Below are 18,660 nucleotides of genomic sequence, written 5' to 3'. Positions count from 1 at the left end.
GAAGAAGAGTACTTATAACATGATGGTCTGAAAAGAGATCAGGGAATCCTGCTCCCATTTGGTGATGCACACACTGCTTTTCTTGAGTTGCTTCCAATCAGCCAGGCATTCACACTCCCACCACATGAGGTCTCAAGCACAACCACAGGCCAGCTGGGCTCTATTCTTCTTCAGATGGAGGGGCTTACATTTGAATCTTCCACCGGTGGGATTCAGAAATCCACATAAACAAACTATCTCCCTAAATCCCATATGTATAAATACCTAATCCATTTCTTGAGAAACCACAAAAGTAGTTTGCCTAATAGGCAAGTATTTATAGATCTTCTACGAACAATAAGCAAATCAATTTGTTTTTAATCCAAGAGAGTAACAACTATTAAGTACAGAAGTGGGGGGGGGAGTTTACTGTATCTGAATTATTGCATAGCTCTTCTCTGGCAGTTAACAGTGTTTATACGATGCAACAACTGTGACAATGTCCTGTTGCAACTACACACTTTAATCACCTTGACTATATACACAAAATCCATCTTGGACTTTAGCCTATGCACACATCTCAACACACAAACATCTGTATTTCATGTTTGAAAAATGTTGCACATAACTGCAGTATATATTTTATAAATAGTTACCATTTGTATTCTACATATTTCAGTGACAGCTCAATGGAAAAACATATGAAAAACAGATCTCCGTAACACAGTGAACTATCCCTGGGTTTGTCTTAGGTTCTTCTAAGCTTCTTTACCATTACTATAAAACAGCGTTCAAAACGCAGTTTGTGTACTTGAAATACCATTATGGATGGGTAGCTCTGGACTAGTATTAGCCAGTGTGGGACAAAAAAAGTAGAAAAATATCTTTTGGTGTAACTCCACACCCTCTGCGTCAAGAGTAACAGGAAGCAGAGTAAGAAGTCTAGTATTCACAAATTTTAACACAGAAACTGGACTACCATGACAACGTTACTAATTGATAAACAGATGCTGTTTTAGCTTACTTGCTGCCCATTCGCTTCAAAGCAAGCTTTATGTATGCGACTTCAACAGTAAATGTTTCGGGCCTTAATAGAGACATAGTATTTAAATTCAGTCAAATTTTTTTCCAGGTAATTCTACTTCAAAGTATCAACTGAAATGTGACTTTGGGCATTCAAAGAGAAAATTATATTTGCACCATAAATTCTTCTTCAGAACCACATATAATTAACTATTTACCTTCTTAAAATGCATGGATAGTTCAGCAGAGAGAGGAAGGAATTCAGCTAACCAGCTGAAGAAGAACGTGGGAGAAGGCATTCTACCCTATCCAACAGCAGAACATTTCCAGAGACAATAATGAAGGGGACAGTCAGTCCATGAACATAGGAGATCATTTCAAAGCCTAAAGTTTTAAGTTTAGATGAGTAAAACCAGGAGTCAATGCAACATACTGTGCCATTCCAGTTCTTTTCTTAACATTAAAAACTGCACATACACCAGCCTGAGCGCATTACCATGCTTATGCCACTTCAATGCAGCTATTCTGTTGTTTGTTTGCGTTTTTAACATTCAAGAAATCAAAAGACCTTGTGCCAGTACAACCACAAGATAAGAACAGAAAAGCCAAGTACTTACGCTGTGAATAAAGCAGTATCTGAAACTCCAAGAGAGCACAAGTAAAGAGCTGAACCACATTTTCTACTCCAAGTAATTCAAATACTTCTTTAACCGGAAAATCAAACAATGGTAGTTCACTGGTGCTTGGCCTCTGGCAGATAATTGGTCCATAAACACCAGAAAATTTTAATGACCGTCCTGCTGGAGGAAGAGGAACCTCATAGAGAATATTGTAGATGTAGCTCTCTAAAGGTAGAGGTGGTGGCTGAGGTGAAGTCACTGCTTGGTGAAGTTGTTCTAGTACTTTCTTACAAGCTTTCATGAAAGACATTGGAGTAATCAGACAAATGCACTTCGAGACATAGAGCGTGTCTCTGCTGATGTCATAGGAGTTAAAACGCTGTAGCTTTGAAACAGCGGTGCCATTGCAGTCTCCAGTGCTGCTGCAGCTATCTTTGTCATTTGTGGGTGGAGTATGAAGAATGTCATATTCAGCATTGTGCATATGATACAACGTCTGCATCGCGCTACAGATCTGTTTGCTAGTAACTTCCTCAAAAAAAGTGAGAGAAAATCCAAATGTCCGTGAGCCATCTTCACGAGTAATAATAAAGGAGTGGAACTGAGGTTCTCTGCAATCTGCTTGTGTCTTGAAAGCAAGCCCTTTAGGCATACACAGCTATAAAAAAAAAAGGGTAAGGGAGATAATATCAATTAAAACACACTTTTCTCTCCTCCTGCCTGCAGAAGCAGTGGCAAAACCAGGATTCAGAATCCACAGACCACCAGTGCATTTCACTTTAAATTCCATTAAGTGTTACTTTTCTGTGCAATAGAGTAACATGTACCTAAATCAGAAAAACTAAAGGAACATATTAAAAGGGCTGTAACACAGTTTCTATTGAAACTCATAACCATTTTGTTACCAACATCAATGGGAATAAAGTAACAGAACTCAAACTCAGATAAAATATTTTGATCACCAAGATCAGAATATCATCAGAGAGAAGTTCTATGTTTTATCTAAATTAAGAAACCACATCCCATTCCATTAAACAGAAAAAAAATCACACACAGAGAAGATTCATTAATTGCAGACTAATTTATTTCTCTTTCAATTCTCAAGAACGTAACAAAAAAAGTTGTAAAAGAAAAGAAAACTCTCCTAGGGTCTTATCACTTATAAGTTATAGTTCATTTCCTTTAAAAAAATACCCCAATTAAAGGAAAAGGCCTTTGGAGCCTGCACGATTTAGAGAAATTCATTATTATTCCCAATCTATAATAGACTCCACACCTTTTTGTCAAAGAAAACACAGACAAATGCCTTCAATTGTTGAGATTAAGTGTTTGTCTTAGAAACAAAAGACATTAGGTGATACTGACCATTCCCACTGCATCCTGATCAAAAGGGTTCCATTCAACATTCTCAGGATAGCGAGCAAGAACTTTGGACTTAAATGTGCGTCTTAATGGAGTCTGTTCAAAGTTTTCCCCTAAAGGAGAAAAAAAAAAAAACAGACGTAAGTATTTAATTCACTTTTTAAACCAAAACAAGGCCAAAAAGCAGGACATCAGCAGGTAGATGTGAGGACAAGTGAATTAAGCACACACTCCTTTTAAGAGAAACAGAAAATGAAGACAGTTAGTTAGCATATAATCAGACTGCTGACATTAGCAAGGATTAGCATTGTAGATTTCTATGCTGTTAGGTATCTGTGCTTTTCCTTATGCGTGACTATCTTGGGATTGTGGTCATGACAGCAATTCTCTATTCTTGAGATATTTCAGATTCTTGTTAAAGCACAGCTAAAGCTTCAGTTTCAGTGGAATTTTGTTAATGAAGAAAAGCACAAATAGACAAGATGCAAAGAAGATGGAAGTTTAAGATAGATATACAGGTGGCATCACTTAATTTCTTCTTCAAAATTTAGGAAAAAAGGTTATCCACCATTTATCATAAGAGGTTAGCTGTGAAAAGAGAGTCTAGAAGGTTAAAAGATCAAGAATCACATAAATACCCAGGAAGACAGGCTATCAGATAAACAAAAAAAATTGTGTGCTTTTTTTTCCCCCACACTTTTCCCTTTACCTTCTGTTGCACTTGAAATGAAACGGCTGGCACCATCTCGGGTTTTAGAGGCCTGTATATACTGGCATAAAGCTATATAACAAATAAAAACAACACCGCATTATAAATTACATACTGTCGACTGTAATCACGTAGCTAACACATAGCAGTAAAAAAACATACAGAATTAGCATGCATAACAGATAGTCTGCTCTCTCAATATGCTTTTTATACATATACCACTCTAGACAAATTTCTCATTTCAGGTGCATATTTCTTGAAGGAGATGATCAGTATGTAACAGAAGCTCATACTTCCTGCATACACAACCAGAATACTAATGCAGCAATTATTTGTTAAATGAAAGGTTCACATGTTGGACTACAAAATACTCCCAAAGAGCAGATGATGAAACTAAGGACAAAACCATTTCAAGGCCCTTAGAGCTACCAGGATTTAAGTGGCATGGTCCAACTTTTCACAAACGCTATCTATACACTAGACTAGATAACATAGGCTTGTTTATAAGCTCTCAAATTTCCTCTAGAGCAATAAATATTCACTGTGATAGCATAGAACTTTATACCATAAATCTTGTGAATACGTGTAGTTGCTTTAAAAAAAGCAGCACACAACTGCCTATCTTAAAATAAGCTTAGCTGTCTTACTAGAATGCAATTAGCTAAACAAGCATGCAACTGTTGACAGCTGTGCTAACAATCAGGCACAATTGCATGAAATCATATGCTTTAAATAAATCAAACTATTCCAGCAACACCTGCAAAAGAGAAAACACACTTAAGACTCCTTACTTGTTTTCTTACACACAGCAATTATGCAGCAATAGAAATTGATTTCAGATTTGGTTGGGTTTATTCTGTATTTTCACAGTAATAGTTCAAGTTCAATTTCTAAGCCAGCTTAGGAACTTTATTTTGTACATTTACTTCCACAAAGCAGCCACACACACAGATAGTTATAAGAATGCATACAGGAACCTAATGAACACACGACACCAAACAAAGCTTTGTTTTCACTGAATACGTAAGAGGTCCATTGATGGCTGAGAAGTCTTGTAACTTTGGATTTTTTTTAAACTAACTCTTAAACATGACCTCGAATGGGGACCTCACCCTGCATCAGGACCGAGGACAGGTCTCACAATACACAAAACAGTCACAGCTATTTTGCTAATTCTCCGGGGTTTAGCACTGAAATTAAAGGAGGGGGTGTTTGTCCAGTTTGTCTGAAAAATGAACAGCTCAGCTGATTTTCATACAAAACCACTCAGTTATTTATTACTATGTTCAATACTACCACTGTTCAGAGGAAGAAAATGCATATTTGGGAATATCTGGAATATAGAGAGAGGCGTAGTTAGGAAAAAACAGATCACATCTTCAATATAAAAAATACAACCATTTGGGGAAAGGGCGAAGTCCACGACAGAAAAGATAACAGCATTTCTGCAAGAGCTAAAAACAATTTTAAAACACACAAATAAGCATTTAAAGAAACTTCCGATATTCCAGAAAGAAAAATGGATGTAACTCTACATCTCTATTTACTGACACAAGCATACACTCAAGGAAAGAGTCCTCTATAAAACAGGTTTTAAAAATAAGTCAGGAGGTTTAACACACCTACTATTTTTCTATATTTACATCTGTGCAGATGATGTAATGTCAACTTTTATATGATTGAGGTAAAACCTCAGATGTTTACTAAGCTATTCTGCTACTGTTTTTTTTCCTTCCACATACATATAAGGAAGAACGTATCCAAAGCCCAAATTTTCTCCCACAATTGGAAACCACACACAACTAATCACTGGCTTCACCTACATCCAAGGTCACACATATTCTGGAAACAAAAAGAAAATCTGTGACTTGAAGACCTTTTCATTAAGATGACTAATATTGCAAAACACATGAAGCTGCTCTTCCCTTCTGTTAAAAAGGGAAATAACAAATGGATGCTTATATATTTTAGTGAGGCTCACCCCATCTCCTCCCAAGAGGCATTCTCTCGAACAAGCACTTGAATTTTTTAGACCTGAAACCTGTCTACAATTTAATGAAAGAACTGAAATTGATTTCTGGAAACCCACCAAGTCCTGGTCCAGACAGAAACATAAGGAAACACTTAAATGCCTTCCTGTAATTCATCAATCAATTCAGCTGTTGCACAGACACTGCCCTTGCCAGAGTGCCTCCACTTGATGCTTCTTTCCTAGAGCCACTCTGCTCTCGTATCATATTTGTCATGCCGACTTCCGCATGAGTATGATGCTCATTTTCTTTTCAATGGCAGCACAGACTTCTACCTTTAGCTATCTCTTTCTGTAAGAACTTTCATGCTTGTAATAGACAAATCTCTGGACTTTCAGACTGGGCAATACTGACTTCCAAAGGTACTGACAGGGCAGGGAATCTCAAGTGACAGCTTGGGAAGTTCAACCCAGGAACAGAGGGGTGATCGGTGCAAGTCTGGGGCACTGGCCACCCTGTTAACTTGCCATTACAACTAATGAAAACCTAAGCATTAGGAAGCCTATTGCCTAGGTTCATCCTTCCCTTCCCTCATCAAGCAGCGAGTTGTTCTCTCTACGCAGCCCTCGACAGACAGGAAAAAAAAAAAATTGCAAACAATATTTGCTTATATCCAGAGTCAAAAAGCAATTAACTCTAAATGTCTAAATTTATGATCGGTTAGAAGCCTCAAACCAAACACCATGCTCCAGCCAAATACTAATTGCAACACATCTCCAGCAGGCAAAAATAACTCATGGTTTCAATATCTGCCTATGTGAATTACACATTCCATTAATTCACTACTAACTGAAATGGTTTTGATAGACACTGAAGATGAACAGATTTAACAAATACGGGAGACAAACCATCAGCAAAAATGGACAGTTTTATTCCAGAGCTGAGAAAATGAAGACACAAGAGAAGATAAACTGATAAAAATATGATGCATACCACAAGTTTCAGAGTGAGTACAAGGTCCCACACTTAAGAGCTAGCAAAGGATGCTATCATCAGATCATGCTTTCTTAAGGTTCCTTTCCTCTACCAGAAATGATGAAAACAGAGTATTATACTTCCCATATTGATCCAAGTTATAATGAAGAAGCCTTCAAACACAATTTCTCTGTAAATAATTTCTTTCTTTTGTGCACATTGCATGCAAAAGGAATTCTTTTTTTTTTTTTTAAACATAACACAGCATCACCTGCTGAAGACTAAGGAGGCCTTTCAAACATATCTGATGATCCCCACATACACATTATCAGTCAGCTGTCTGCCACAGCACAGGAAAAGCTCTTAAAAAATGAAGATGCAAACTACCCTACAGACTACAAATGTGTAATTAATTTGGATTTAAAGAAGAAACAATAATCAAATAGCTACAACTATAAGATTATTTGTCAGGAACTGTCATACAACATAAAACCCAGAAACACAAAATCATACGCAGAAGTTAAAAAAACAGGAATACTTCAGGAAGTTTCAGGCCAACAGAACACTGAATCTTTCAAAGGCTAAGAATCTCTCTGTATTGTGTAATATAAATAATATAATAAAAGCACAGAGAAGCATCATTTCATGTACAAGTCTGCAGTCACCAGTTTAGAATGAGACCTGGTGCTGCACCCAGCAGAGGAATGGCAGTGACAGAAACTCAGAGTTTCTCTGTCGCTGGAAAAAACACTATCTGTAGCATCCCACTCAAAACAGGACCAGTGAAACTATTTCTATTAAAAATAAATAAATATAGAATGGAGAAGAGCTTAAAGATTAATGTTTCACTAATCCAGTTTAGCCCATGCCCACACAAACAGTTTAGCTTACAGGGATCCCTTAAAACAGGAGGGAAGCAAAGATTAAACCACAGACTGAGGTTCTTACCTGGAGCACGGAAGAAAATGTGGGAATAGTGTAAAGTTTTAATAACCTGCACAGGTAACTCTTAATAACTCTTCCTCCTGATGCGCAGCTTCCCAAGCAATAGTTTTTTCAACACCAGCAACCACCATTTGGCCTTGGTAATGCTCTTCCTTTTCTCTCGCCTCTTTCACACATAGTCAACCCTTGTAAGGTACCACCACAGGGCGGAAAATGAGCGAATATGCTACAGCAACCAGTGACGTGAGTAGGTTTTATCCATCTGAACTGTGGCAAAACCAAGCTATTCCAACTGCTACACTGTGGAGGCAGACAGTCCTGTATTGCTCTCTCCTTACTTGTTACCATGTAATTTAAAAAAACATGCATAAAAGGCTTAAGTTCTTAGAGCAAGCTTGTTTATCAAAAGGGAAGTCACCAGCTAGGCATGGCCTCTGAAGCACTCTCCTGGGCTGACGACATCCAGGACATAAAACACTGTGGCTACCAAGACAGCAGCTTGTCTCAGCTCTTCCTTCAGCAGGTAGAGCTCAGCTCACAGCAGTCTCACTGGGACAAGGCGCACTTGGTACCCACAGGATTAAATCTCACATAATAGGCAGGTAATTCTCCAACCTCTCCCTCTGACACCTCTTCAGTAAACTGAACTTGAGTGTATTGCATGCAAAAAGGAAACTACAAACCTGTTCAAGATGACCAAAGAGCTGAAACACAACACATTTATTTGGATCTGGCAGTTAAAATCAGCCCCTTTCCACTGCTACAGTAAAGCTGACACCAGTCCTCTAAGAGCCATCTAATACAACTTGCAGTATATGGAAGGCCTGGCGGACTTTCAGTTCGAATTTTATTTTTATCATCTTAAACAATGCTGGCCTATGTGTCTGTAATTTGTTCTTCCTAATTACAATCACATTAGAACAACTAACGCATACACTCCAAGTATCCCACGTTTGAACTAACAACTACAACTCATGTTGTGATTTCTTACTGAGTCGCCAAACAGTGAACGTAAACCGCACCACCACGTAAATGTAGCATATAAAGGAAACTCCCTTGGTTCTCATTTTCCTGCTCCTCCCTGCTCTTACCACTATTACTCTTCTTGCTGCTCAACCGGCGAGCAGAAGACAGCTGTGTCTGATGAGAATTAGGACTTACAAAGTTAGAGATACTACGTGCAGCTTTCAACTTGTGCGGGACAGCATAGCTTTGGAAGTACCTACATGAAACAATCCCTATCAATGGATACCACTTTTCTACAAGATTGTACAGAGGGGGGAAAAAAAGTTACAGAAACTAAAATGAACTAAAACATTCTTCAATTCAGTAACCTGCAAAATGCTATCAACCAAGCTTTCCTCAGCTTTGAGAAGGAATAAAAAGAGTGAATTCTGAAGGTCTAATTTTAGCTCTTTCCTAATTTAGGCAGAGAAAAACCTGATTCACTGCCTTCCATATTCAGGACAAAGAAATAAAAGGTCTTCCCAACACAGCAGTAAGAAAAACAGTTAGGTAGTACAACTTGCAGTTTGAATCACTTAGGACTTCACCCCCAACAAAAATTTCAACTGAAGAGTGGGTGTACTGTAAGTGAAAAAGGACAAAACTTTGTACTCACAACAAAACAAACATTTTTAAAGGGCTAGAAATTCAGACTTAAACCCTACTACAACAGACACACACCTCTCATTTCATTCTCTTCCCATTTAGACTACATCATTTGCAAAGTTCTGTTTATAACCTGAACCCTGGGGCAGTGCAACTTGTGGTTGCTACGTCTATTACTGTATGTGTGTGTGACCATGCTAAGTAGTAACACATTCCTGTCAAACCTTCACTGGGATCATGAAAGATGCTAGGCTTGTACTGAAACCTCTTAACATATACACTGTAAATTCAAGTTATGCCTGAAATCACACATGTCCTCTCAGATAGCCGACAGAACTGGAAGCAACACATGTCCAGGCGGATTGCTTGCAAATTTCTCATGCAAATTCCCAAGAGAATCCTTACATCATTGTAACAATTCAGTTTTCCCTGGTGAGTAGTTTGTTTCTTTACAAATACGCTTCTACCCCTAGGGTGTTCTTTTCCTTCCAATACATCAATCATTCTGCTTTGTAACCCACACGCTACTATGAAAAGTTTCCATTCATGCAATAAAGTTCTATCTAGTACAGAACAGCACCGTGTGGCTTAATCAAAAAAAATGCCAGGGATACTTCGCAAGCAAAACTTGTTAAAATTTACTCACAGCCTTTTGTATATGCTGCCAATTAACTACTCGGCTTTAGTTTTTAGAAAGCGACTGCAGTGCTATGACTCTATAAATTTCACAAGGCTAAGACCTGTAGAGGAACTTCTCCCTGCACACCAGTTAGAAAAAAAGTCTCTGAGCATCTATGCCAGAGGTAGAGTCTAGCCCAGTTTTCCCTCTATGACATTTAAGACCAAGTCAATAAAGAGCAAGGCAGGAGAAGCTACCCTCGTTACCAGAAAAAGTGTCTGATAAACGAACTGAACAGTTGTGCAACACTGATTTTAAAGAAACATTAGTACTGCCACCTCCCTTGATTCATCAAGTCCATTAATCTGCTCAAAATAATTACAAAACAAAAGACATCCATAAAGCTCTGCTAATTCTGATTAAGTGGTTTGCTGCTTTCATCCTGCCAAGCAGCTTCTTGTTTTAAATTCTTGTGATACAACCTGCTTTTCATTCATTCAATTAATTAAGTGTTGGTGTACATTTATCGTATACATAACATCTTCAAATAAAAAGCATTAGATGGCATGCAATCAAAACATCAACTTTATATTTTCCTCATAACGACACTCTTACAGGAATCTTTTAGCATACAGAGGCCTGCTGCCACTGAAATGAATGTCTTAATGAAGTAAATCTAAACCAGCTTCAACATGAAACAGTCGTATTGCCGTAATTAAACAAATGAATAAGAACAATTAGAGTGTGCACCAGCAACAGGAACTACGAGCCATATTCCCATGGCAGCTTTCCTGTACTATGCAGCACGTTGGAGAACCCAAACTGTGGATACAGAAAACCCTATAGAACCTTATAAATGTGCCCTTTACCTCGACAGCGCAAAGAATCTTACACCAGTGGGAATCATCCCATCTTGTGCAGGGTGGAGGCCGGAGACTAAGCTGACCACAACAGCCAAAGAGCTGAGGTTTTCCCAAACATGGGATGGAGGTCAAAAGTCAGTCAACAAGAGGATCTGAACAGCGCATGAAGTGTAAACAATATCCAAAAAACAGCCTAATTATACCCTGCTTTCAATGAAAAAAAAAAAAAAAAGAAGCACAAAGCCATAAATTAGGTGAAAATGGACATGGCAGGATATTTTGTAGACAATCTTTCTCATTCTTGCAATAGCATGCCTGTCAAAGGGCCTAACACATCGGAAAAAAAAGTCTGAATTGTTTCCAAAGATACAAGAACAGCAGCAGTCCACAACACATTCAGAATACAGTTAATCTAAAACCAGCAACTAAAGCCATGAACAGCAGTAGGATTCCCAGTTCAGCCAGCAACTGCTCTCAGTATACACAATAAGGTTACAGATACTAAGATAAATAATTATGTTTACTAAACATAAAATTACTCTAGTTCTACAATTCATAGTTCAAGTCTAAATAAAACTAGTTGGCTGACCAAACAGCGTATGTACTTCTGGAAGTCTTACCGAAGAAAGGATGAAAATATGGTATAAACGAGAGCAACTAAGGGGAAGACAGGCACTGGGCAGGGGGAAATGGTTTGTACACCAAGAGATCTGAGGACTTCTTGGTTAGTCTAACTGACAACCAACACTTGACTTGGTTACACTGCAAAAGCAACGGTGCTTAGCAGGCATGGAAAGAGTCAAGCCAAAAATCAGTATCTTAATACCAAAGGCAAAAGAGCTCTGTTAAAAATTACTTGCCATATTTCCATTTGCAATGGAAAAGGTCAAATATTCTATTTCCAAGGCTTAAGAGCAAAACTGAGCTAATCAAACATGACATTAAATGATATGGCCTGTACTATACTTGATGTGAAATGAGATAGCAACCTCTTGATTCACTGTAGCCCTTCAAAAACAGTCAAGGGAAAAAAAAAGGCAAAGCAAAAGCCCCAAACTAGCCTTCTACAGAACAACACCATAGTCTAATATTAAAGAAAAGCCCTTACAATACATAGCTGGAGAGTAATTAATACACTAATAATTAGTCAAAGTTTATTTAAAACCAAAACAGTAAGTTTCTCTGATTCCTTCTTTAACAAATATTAAACCACATATAACTGCAAAAAAACCACCCCAACACTAAATCTTTACAATGTAGGAATCAAATATCCAATATCTGACAGACTAAGGTAAGAAATCCATTAAACAAGAATTCTTGGAATAAAAACCGTGATTCAAGAAAAGCTGCAGCTGCCAAATCTATAAGCAAACAGCCACTCCATCAATGAACAAATGCCTTGAGATTACGACTTGTTTCCTTCCTTCCAGTTCCTCCTCCTTAAGCAGAACTGCACATACATCTCATTAGAGAGGGCTCTCTTCCCCAGCAAACCTCCTCCTCGGATATACACAAAAAAGAGCTCTTGCCTCTTATCCTGAAACACATAAGCCCTCTGTCCTACGCTTCTAACCCCTTCCCCATGTCAGCAAGACCACCTGGCATAGTCCAAACTGAAGTGGTGGCTAGACCTGTTCATTTGTCCCTGGAATTGGAAGTTGTAATAGTTTTTAAGGTATATTAGATTATCCATATGAGAAAAAATCTTCAGGATTACATTCATTTTATTGCTGTACTGATGCTTAAGCTACTGGAATCAGTGGCTTAAATCACTGTCTCTAGCAGTCATCATTCCATTGGATTTATAGCCAATCTACAACCTATAGTTTTCACACCTGGGACTTTCTCTAAGGACTTCTTCATGCAAATTACTGTTTCACTTTCCCTGACAACAGAGCTCAAAGGCAAAGGAAGCCCGCAGTCTGCCTTACTAAAATAAATGTGTAAATACGTGCTACGGACACGCTGTCTTCTATTTAGGTCTCTGTCTTAAGTGCAAGTGAAATGTATGTTGGGTGAGGTGCCATTCCTCATCTACAAAAGTTAGAAGGACTTTCTTTAGGATGAGAGAAGAGGAAGAAAATAACCAGGGTGATGAAAGGCTCCTAATTTTCTTTTGGCCTGTTTGTCATCTAGGGAACCCAAATTTCCTTGTAACAACCCCTTATCCCAATCCTATGGGAAAATGTTCCTTTCAGCATACAACATATATTGAAATGTCCAATAGACGACACAATTCCTCCTACTGCAGTCACTAAAAAGATGAGGACAATGAGACAAGTTAACCCTAATTGGTTGACTATAAAGATCCTGTGGTTTTCCTGTTTTCTTTTTCATTCCAGAATTGAAGAACTGTAATGTTTCAAGAACTGTAACACAAAGAACCTCACTGTGAACCGAAATAAAAAACAAGAGCTCATTTCACTAACTGGATACTTAGTGAAAACTCCACCAGATACAAATAATCTCTTGACCATCCATTACTTTGATAGCATAAATTCTTCCAAGCCCTCTATGGCAAATGAAAATATAGGAATTAATAGATACCCATTCATTGTTTAAGTGAAATGCATTCATACCATTGATAACGGCACATATTGCCACATGCATTCTGGAATAGTTTCAAATGCTGCAACAATGAATTTAAAGCACCACAACAAAAGCAGCAGTGGACATCTGCACTCTATGATTGTAAGGTCAGGAAACCAAAAGCTTTTGTTTTCATTTTTCTGGTAATGTTTCAAGGGAGGCGGGAAGAGGTGGGGCAGGGAAGTGGCAGAAGAAACCATCAAGAATCTAAGGCAGCTTTTAAAAAAAAAAAAACAACAAGCAAAAAACCCAAAAAGTTCCCAGTTTGCATTTTTAAAAGCATCCTACTTTTTTTCTATTAAAAACAAAACAAAAAAACAACACTACTTTGCATGTAACACAGGAGAGCAGGCACACACCGTATATTTTACACTGTAATCAAGACTGCCTGGCAGAAATTTTCAAGGGAATGTTCTTAAAACCAGAATTGTTTTACAAAACTACTTTTCTGCTTTAGCCACAGCAAAAAGACTTAAAGAGAGATATTTAGGTCTGTTTCCAACTGAAAAACAGAAGCAGCACTCAAAATTGCAATGACAGGCACGTTCCCAGCCACGGGGGCTGGGGAGGGGGGGCTGGGGTTGCCTTTTCCATTACACAATAGATCCGAAATAGGCGCAACAGAAGACACTAAGAAAGGAAAAGCGTGGCTTATCTTCAGAATAGAACACAATTCTTCTGTGTGTGCTAGACACACAAAGCAGAAATGGAGATAAGCATATTTTGAGTATATTTAATACAGAAATCAGCTGTTCTCTTACGCCTTTTTAAGACTGGCAAACCTGGTGAGCCTACACCAGGGAAGCCTGAGCAAACAGAAGCACAAGCCATCTTGGGCAACCCTCCTGAACCACTGTCGATCTCCTTTTACAGCAGCATGTCCTATCACATTAAATGTCCCTACTTTTTTCACTCCCACCGCCCTCCAATTCCAGCTCTGAGACTGACTCAAACAAATCTGCGTAAAAGCACAAGGATCAAATGTTACTGAAGCATCTCCCCAGTCCTTTAATCAAGTATTTGCATTCTTCTGGAATACCATTGGGGTTTGGCTTGGGAGAGGAAAACCATATTTTAAAATACACGAAGCCTTTCAAGCAGGTTCCAATGACATAAAGAGGTCAGCAAAATACAAAAAGTTCAGCTATATGACCATCTCTGTATATGAGTCCTGCCCAATGTCTCACTCTGTTATCTAACATTTGAAAACAATGCTGTGTGGGAACCTGTCTTAATAAGGATTGTCCCTCCCAAAAAACTGCCCTATAGGAAAGCATCAAGTTGCTTGATTTTTTTTTTCTATTGTCAAAATAGAAGTGATTTCTAATACCAAAAAATTAATCAGATGTGCTGACAGTTTGGTCAATGGATAAGACAAACTCTGAAGTCTATCTTAGCTCTGACTACATCCTTCCTTCTTATCTCTTCAACCATTTATCTTGAGCTTTCTTCCTTTTACACGTACCATATCAAGCTTACCTTTCTTCTTCACAAGGCATGATTCATGTCTGTCTAAAAAAATAATTGCTTTCAGTATGAAAATCTGATTAGAACAGGAAGAACAAAATCCAGTGCTTCTGTTCAAAGTTGCAGGTCCAAGTTAACCACTTATAACTGCATAACACTCCTTTGTTCAAAGTCATAAACAAAGATGACGGCTCAGGATTCCACGTAAGAAAGATTGAGTTAAATCCCTTCGCTGGTCATGCTTGAGGAAAACAAAACATTATGTTACATACAGTTTTAACTGTGGGAGATATTATATGGAGGAAAGTGAGAAAAAGACACACAAATAAAAAAGCTCAAATATACACATACACACATTGCATGAGTACTTCCCAGAGTGCTCTTTGCCACCCACGCACAACAGACTCACGACTATTTAGGGAACAAATTATCAAAAGAACCATCAATTCACCTCATTCACTGGAGACATCTAGATCCCTTCGTGTTCCAAGCCCAGAGTGGGCTCCATTCTTAAGGCCTCACCTGTGCAACAGCGGCTGTTCTCAAGGCCACTCACACATGCCAGACAGACCTCTGCGTGGGAAGGTTAGTTCACGGATCCTGAGCACCCTCCCAGGGGAGGCAGGAACACCAGGACACCTATCCAGTGCTCACTGCTGCAATGACCTTGCAGCGCTAAAGCAACCTCACAGAGCATAAGTAACTTCTGCCCTCTGGACCACAAATCCCTCAGAGATGAGGTCGGTGTCCTGCGGATCAACCACATAGATTTCAGTCTAAAGAACTTTGAGTGTAGTCCCCAGTGGAGCTGTGCTGCAAGGCACCTGCAGCAATTTAATTAAAAGCTGCTTATTACCAACCTCTTTCCTCACACAAAGGCCTGGTGCTTTCTGCAACCTGCTACGCTGAACCACATCCAATAGCAGGCCTCATGCAAGGCAAGGAGGCAGGGGCACATGATGACATTAAGGACAGGAAAACGGAGACCACAACAACCTACAGATAGATTGACCCAAGCTACCACAAAATCTTTGCCAGATTCATTCTCAAAAGTCACTGAGACACTGTCAAATAGAAGTTTTACCAGCCTTCGGTGAAACTTTAGATTAAGTTATTTCACATTTCAACCTCCCAGATCGCACATATAAAAGAGCCAGAAAAGGGATGCGACAGTCTTATCTGGTTAAAGCTGGCACTGACCTTGCTAAATCAAGGGACTTCTCTTCCCAACGCAATTCTGATGATGGCGTAGTAGGACAGTGCGGGGCTTGGGGTGCAAAACCAGGAAACAATAGCTGGTAAGGGAGCTTGATGAAAGCAGCAAGTTAAGGAGGAATAAGTAATATATGCAAATAATAGAACAGCTCATAAAAATTTAAGCTTATAGAGGATGGAAGCAATGCACGGATCAGTACGTTGCAACAACCTCGAGATCTCTTACCATGTATTTCTGCAACACAGAGTGCAATTGTAGACACAAGCAGTAGCAACTACAATTGCAAAAAACTTTTCCAAACTCAACTGAAGTCATGCAGAAAGAGTATCTCCTTCTGTAAAACCAACATTTCTTCCCCTCACTCAGTTACACTGCAATGTTACTAGATCTGCAAGTGGAAAGGTTGCTTATGACTGCCATGTGATCTGTCAGCAGATCACTTATCCCTGAAATGCAATAAAATTTCTTTCTCAAGATGGGACAGGACCAATATGTAAATGACTCAATAAAGAGGTACACATTGTACCTAACTCTCTAGAGGCAAATTCTTCATCACTCATCAGCTTGCACTGGAGTGCTTGATAATTTCTCTGTGTAATAATATTTTATACTTCCCAGGGTTAACATCCCAGTTTGCTGCAAACTTGACTACACAAACCACAAATCTGAAAGGGTTGTCAAGAAATTCAGAGAGCACAATTACTGCACAACATACATCAATAAGTAATTGCTTCTGACACTGTCACTTCATGTACATTATTTCTGCTACATGAACCCTGCAGGTTACAGGGAATTCAAAAGATAAGTATGAGAAGTCGTTACCAAGAACACTCAAGTAGGACACTGCTAAGTCAAAAGGCAGAGAAAAACAGTTGTAGTGTTTTGTAATTCCAAGATCAGTAATTTTAAGATTAAGGGGAAAAATAAAGCGTTTTTTTATTTGCAAATGGTAATATTTCCCATACAATCCATTTAAGGTGTTCTCTTTGTGTAGTTTCTCTCTTGCAAAAGAAACTGCAGAAAACAAAACACACCCCAAAGGAACAACAAGCTAAATGAACCCATCTTCGTATGCCTTGCTTTAATAAGGTGAAATTCCTATGGTTTTTTAAAAAGGCTTCAAAAGTCAGACTTGTAAACTCCTATTCTTTAGACACTGTTTTAGCATCTTTAATTTAATCACAAATCAAGAACCTGTAACCTTTCTCCTTCCCCACACCCTACCTAAGAGCCTTCCAAATAAGCCAAATTTATAACCGAATACCAAACAGTGGAAAAATGAAGTTTTGGGGAGAGGGATGATTCTGTAAAACATACAGCTCAGTTTCATCTAAAATACAAATATGATAATCACAAGATCGGCATTATAGAAACATCACCTAATAAACTATGGCTTCAAACATAGTTCAGCAAGTACAGCTGCTTCCCTCTTACATCATTGCTCCCATTCTTTATTCTACATATCAGCTACCCTAGCACGTCTGCCTCAGTTCCCAAAGAGACAAAAGATCTTTTTGGCACTCAAACATGGCAAACAGCTTCAGCTTCTTGGGAAAAGATAGAGGGGGTAGGGAGGAGAGGAAAAACTATTATCTGGATTAAAATGTTTCACATGTGCCAGTGTAAGTCCGGCCAAAAGTTGTTGCTATCTGCTCCCTGTCCACAGTGACCTACGTGAAAACAGTGTGTGGTCTCAGCCTTGGTGCTACTGGAGAGGCCCCCCACGGCGCCAACACCTTGGTTTGCAATCCCAGAGAAGCAAAGAAACAGAAAAACCTCCAGTCCAGTCTCAGAATGAATCCTCAAGGGAAGAGGCGCACCGTTAGGGAACTGCGTGAAGTTTGCAACAATACCATCCATATTACAGGCAAAGAAAGGAAGCGGGAAGGAAAACAAAACCAAACAAAAAAAACCAAAACCCACCAAAACCACAAAACATTTCAGTCTTTGGAAAAACCACACAATGGCTCACACCAATGTAAATTACTTCTGCAACAAATATAGAAAAGAGAAAAATTTACTCACACACTATTTACCCAGGGAACAAACAGTACAGCAGAGGAGCTTGCACTGCAAGAATCACAGTTGGCTCCCACCTCAAAAGCCATATCCTAATTCTAAGATAAAAATGCCCAAAAGAGGCAAAAACAAAAACAATCAAATGTCAGTCAGAAAAGGTTATCTGCTAACTGAAATTAAGCTCGCTCTTCTTCCTCCTCTTTCCCTTTAGCTACACCTTACAAATATCTTTGAGGCAAAATAAAAGCCTCTAACTACTTAAGTCTGTTGAACTTGAAAACTAATACAGGAGCTGACATCAGCAGTACTACATGGACTACCGCAAAGGAAACTACAACTCCATTCCGAAATACTAAGCAAGTTTCTAATACAGTTTGATACAGAATGCTGTTAAAATAAACCCAACCAACCAGGAAATGCACGAAGATAAGCTGTCATTTTAACTCTGAAGCCAACAAAATAGGAAAAGAATGACAGTTCAATTACAGACTGAGGGATGAGGCGAGACAACATTTCTGTTTTACCAGTGAGGAGAAACACTTGCTTTAATATCAGTTTGTCAGATTAATTTTGAGTGGAGCTAAGTGAATACTATACACCAGGTATCATCTTCCTTTAGAATTCACACACCAGCACTAATAAAGAGGCTGCTGTGCCAGCATACAGACAGCTTACTCCTAATCAGTCCAGTTA

General features: G+C 38.8%; 1 protein-coding gene across 7 annotated transcripts in view; it reads right to left on the bottom strand.

Annotated features, from left to right (window-relative positions):
- DENND5A (DENN domain containing 5A) overlaps positions 1-18,660 on the bottom strand; it is a 66,650-nt gene that overhangs the window by 43,175 nt on the left and 4,815 nt on the right. For 5 of the 7 annotated variants that reach the window (XM_069857620.1, XM_069857623.1, XM_069857624.1 and 2 more), the window contains exons 2-4: positions 3,694-3,765; positions 2,988-3,097; positions 1,620-2,280 (exon numbers count right to left, since the gene is read on the bottom strand). In XM_069857620.1, coding sequence (XP_069713721.1) covers positions 1,620-2,280; positions 2,988-3,097; positions 3,694-3,765 — 843 coding nt within the window. The remainder of the gene's footprint in view (positions 1-1,619; positions 2,281-2,987; positions 3,098-3,693; positions 3,766-18,660) is intronic. The other 2 variants (XM_069857622.1, XM_069857626.1) reach the window with 1 other exon arrangement.

The sequence above is a fragment of the Phaenicophaeus curvirostris genome, chromosome 5 (genome assembly GCF_032191515.1).
Source record: "Phaenicophaeus curvirostris isolate KB17595 chromosome 5, BPBGC_Pcur_1.0, whole genome shotgun sequence".
NCBI classification, from domain to species: Eukaryota; Metazoa; Chordata; class Aves; order Cuculiformes; family Cuculidae; genus Phaenicophaeus; species Phaenicophaeus curvirostris.
This window is presented reverse-complemented; position numbering and strand designations above follow the sequence as displayed.